At 36.2% G+C, this 4,551-nt stretch overlaps 1 protein-coding gene across 1 annotated transcript; it reads right to left on the reverse strand.

Annotated features, from left to right (window-relative positions):
• Positions 1 to 1,882: 1,882 nt before the first annotated feature.
• On the reverse strand, positions 1,883 to 4,045 carry LOC149175493 (uncharacterized). Its single transcript, XM_089419694.1, has 2 exons — positions 3,138 to 4,045; positions 1,883 to 2,746 (listed from the first exon to the last, which is right to left on the reverse strand). Exons 1-2 carry the CDS (start codon positions 3,728 to 3,730, stop codon positions 2,566 to 2,568), a joined length of 774 nt encoding a protein of 257 aa, XP_089275820.1. The 5' UTR covers positions 3,731 to 4,045; the 3' UTR covers positions 1,883 to 2,565.
• Between the last annotated feature and the right edge of the window lie 506 nt (positions 4,046 to 4,551).

Raw genomic sequence — 4,551 nt, forward strand, 5'->3', positions numbered from 1 at the left:
AGTCACTATGACAAGAGTGTCACTTACATCATTAGTGAAATGGCTAACTATGCCACTCAACCATCCCAAAATCGATTTATCTTCCTTGTTCATTTTCAAGGATTTCTTTTGGTCTTGGTTGATTATTCTTTAACACATAAAATCTTTTATGATTCCATAGTTTGATTCCAATTTCCATGCTCTTTCAATGGTCTATCTCCATCGACCTTCCACCTATTAGAAGATGATACAATCTGGGTCTCTTTATTAGCTTGGATTTCTTCCTATTTGCATGCTTATCAAAGTAAGTTGGGTAATTAGCAACGGTGTTAGAAAATGTACTTTGCATTAGCTAAAAAAAGTTATTTCCTCTTGCATTTTTTTTCCTTTTTTTTCATAAATAGAGAGAAACAAATTAGATTTTCATTTTTTGCTTTGTCACATTTTTAATTAGTTTATTTGTTATGTGTTAATCATGTGTTAATCTACTTCACTCACTTATATTCTCTAAAAACCTTAATATAACTACTAACACAAAAGTTCCTTTTAATTAACTTAATAGCATATCTTTGTTTTCCCTTTTTATTTTATTTCATTTCTTAAGTTACCTAATAAACCTAAAATAGTTAAATATAAATAAAAATAAAAATAAAAATAACTTAATAGCATACTTTTTCATCTTTTCTTTATTTTTTTAAAATAAGCTTCTTCCAAATACTAAATAATAAAAAATTAATAACTTTAATTATAAATATTTAATTTTTTCACTACATTCGTATCTTAATTTTGTAATTAAAGATCCATATTGAAACCATTACTAGGTATATTCACTCTGATAAAAAGATACAAGATCATATATATATATATACAAACAAATTTAACAAATTATGAAGTAGACTGTTAATATGCGAAAACAAATTTAAACATTATGGTTAAATTTGTTTTCGCATATTAACAGTCTACTTCATAGTAATACTCATATTTACATAAATCACTAATCTCTAACTCTAAACAATACAAATATCACGTGTATATAGTTTTCCTGAGCAGGAAAAAAACATAAATTCAAGATATTTTCACAGCAAATATCTTATTTTCTAAAAACAAATGAATATCCCATTTCGTAAAAACAAATGAAAATAGAAGATTTAATTTTGAGTATGGTGCCATGGTGAGTAGTAATGGAAAAAATAAAATAGCACACATACAGTTTGGAATTGAAGAAATACAAAGAAATCCTGAAATTTAAGTTGAGCGCGTTTTAACGAATTTAACCGGCCAGAGAATCTGAATTAAACCTAACTTTAAATAAATTATTTAAAAGTTTTAAAACATATGAAAATTGTATCATGTAAAAGTTATTCCAAAATCCCATACGACCTGATAAGTGCATCTCGGTCATCCTTACCTGATGGCCCGGATTTTCCCTTCTAAGCTGTAAACCACTTCGTCCAGTATAAAATAATGTCTGTCCTAATTAATGAGAAGAAATATATATATTCTCTGAACACAGAGAATATCTCTCCGCAAGTTTAACAAAAACTCTGCTGATTTCTGTGAGAAAACTTTCCTTCTTGACTTATATTTTTTAACATCAGGGATTTCTCCCCACCTAGAGCACCTCGCTTCTGTAAGAGCCAAGAACAACCTAAGCGGATTTTCCTCACCCACAGTGAAAAGGACATCGCCTGCAAAATGCTATCAGTAGTAATGGCAAACAAAAGCTGTTAGACCTTTTCAAATTTAGGTGAAAAGGATCCCTAGCATCTGGATCCGGCTTTGGGATTGACGATCAGTAAGGCATGAAAAGCGCCACCAATGCATCCCCAGTACTGATACCATACTGCTGTAAGAGCCTCACATCTTCCCTTACAGTACTACAGGTAAAAACACTCAGAACATATATTAATTAACACCATATGAATTACTTTATAGTTTTATCATTGTTGTACAAGGCATCAATACCGCTGAGTACTCACTCTGGTAGATATTGCAACAGCAATCTAGTGATTACAGATTCTAATAAGGGCATAGTAATATTTTTCTATCCTTAGTCTCACCCTTGTTTAAATCTCTGGAGACTTTACTTACCCATAAGCTTTAAGTGTAGAAAAATACAAGTAAATTCTATCACCAATTCTGAACTTTACCAGTAGTCTCACCAGTATTCTATATTCTATATATGTATTACAAAGAGCTGAAGAAAAAGTCTAGAGTCTAAGATGCTTCTATTGCGACCCTGGAATTAAAGGGAACCTAGCCACAAGATACTCTGGAGACTCAAGGCCAATGTATGTAACAAAATCCTGAGTAAATGATTTAATAGCAGTGAGTTAGTTCCATCAGGAAAATATGGCCTTGAATGCTTGCTAACAGTGGATCATCGGTTGCAGCCAAATTCATAGCTGCTTGTGAGTTGGTTGCAGTAAACTAACAATATACTCTGCATATCCGTATGAGTTTCCACCATGGAAAAAGGATTACAAAAAAAGCTAAGCTAACTCCTCTCATATTTTATATTAGAGTCACGACGTTACAGCTTAGATGTATATATATACTTTATTACTGGTGGTTTAACTCGGCATACTATGCAGCGGTTGTTAACCCTCTTGCTTGAACATGGGTTTGATTCCCGTCAGAACGTCGAGGCCGGGGTGAGGTCGTCGTTACAGCGCGTTTGATGGCAGCAGAAGCGCATTTTTCGCTCTGTTCATCCATGGCCATTTGTTTCAACCGACACTCCACGCTGCAAAATGCTCTGTCGCCCCTGCACACAAATAAGAGAGGAACCTAAGTTTAACTACAGGATATCTAAGAAAAACCTATGTTTAACCACAGGATAGTTGGATAGTTATATAAGAGAAACTTAAGGTCGGAATTACAATAACTGGTGAGTATTAGAGGTCGGAATTACAATAACGGGTGAGTATAGCGAATTAGTGATGGGACTTGCTTCCTTATTTATGGGTTATATACTCTTAAACTACACTATACCTAAAAATATAAGATATCTAAAAAACCTATGTAATCATATCTAAGAAAAACACCGACTACATACATCTAATCTATTAAAAATAGCAAACAGGAGTTTGTGAAATTGAGGTTTTTGGCCATAGAAAAATTAACAACAGCAAGCCAAGAAATGATTGATTCATTACCTGTACATGTAGATGTCTAGTCCAGGACCCAGAGATCGTTTACAGAGGTAACATGCATCAAGAAAATCTATAGGAGGCAGTGGTGTACTCGCAACGACGTTGCTGTAAGCAGCTGAGGTTGGAGACAAAAGTACAGAACTCCGATGCTTGGAGCTGCCATTGGGTGGCCGATCTTTACACTGTGCGGCCACCATTGATTTGTTAACAATTTGCGGCTTGCTTTTGCAAGCAGGGGTGATTTTAGCAGGGCGATCCTTTGTATATCCTGAAACTGATTTCGACTGATTTTTGCAACAGCTATAAGTAGTACTCCATGAGTTCTCAATAACAATGCTTAGTCCAACGCTCTTGGGCTCCTCCTGCTGATCCGGCTTTCGGAAGTTTTTGAGCAGGCGCTGAAGCCCGGAGAGCGGATAGCAAGGCCGGGAAGCTGCTTCAGGAACCGAGCAATGCTTCTTCTTGGTATCGAAATTAAAACCATGTTTGGGAATATTATTATTAAGCACAGAGGCAGGAACAGGGGACCTCATGACCATCTTGTCCCGTAATGGACAATTTTGAGGCGGAGAAGATGAATCTGCACCCTTTCCCATCACGTGAAGATTTTTTTGTGGTTCTCTGGAGACCACGAGACCTCTGGATCTACGAATTTAATTAACCTCTGTGATATCAAAGGCAGCTAATTTAACTCTTAATGTATTGTATTCCACATGACTACATCACTTTTAACACAAGTTTTTCTTCAGATCTCAAAACTCGAGAGACAAATTTCAATCCCATCCCTCGAACTGATCACAATGGTGATAAACAAACCTAACAAAATGTCGCAGGTGTTGGGTTCATACAAAAGGGCTTTAAAGCCAATGAATATCGAAACTCCGAGTACTGGTAGCCGACTTGAATTTGGCTTTCATGCTAAATCAGGTTAATGATATTCTCAAATGGGTCCTTCCACTAGTAAACCCATCACACTGAGGACAATTGACAATGATGGAAAGGGACGGGCATTTCAGAGCCGGCCCCATGACCTCTCACCCATCACAAGACTCCAAATGCCACCCGTCCTGCGATTAAATAAACATTGCAAATATAAACATCAGTCCACTGCAGCACTTCCCACCGTCTCTTCAAGCAAATAACGCCACCAACCTATCTAAATCTTTCTTTGTCTCTTGCAAACACTAGAGATAATTAGAAGCGTGGATAAATTTAGGAATTTAACCCCCCCGCCTGCTCAAAACTGAGCACATTATGAAACGAACGGACTGTAAGTGACGAGAAGTAGTGGTCCACTCTGAGGAAAAAGTATGACAAGATGAAAGTAAAGCGTAAAACAGGGCAGCAGATCTGGTCGGAATCTCCGACGCACAAAGGGTTTTGCAACACATAGAGATCGCGTATCTGTGCTCATTTT

This window comes from Pinus tabuliformis, chromosome 4_1 (assembly GCF_031772625.1).
Source record: "Pinus tabuliformis cultivar Carrire ecotype Pingquan chromosome 4_1, CPIR1, whole genome shotgun sequence".
Lineage (NCBI taxonomy): Eukaryota > Viridiplantae > Streptophyta > Pinopsida > Pinales > Pinaceae > Pinus > Pinus tabuliformis.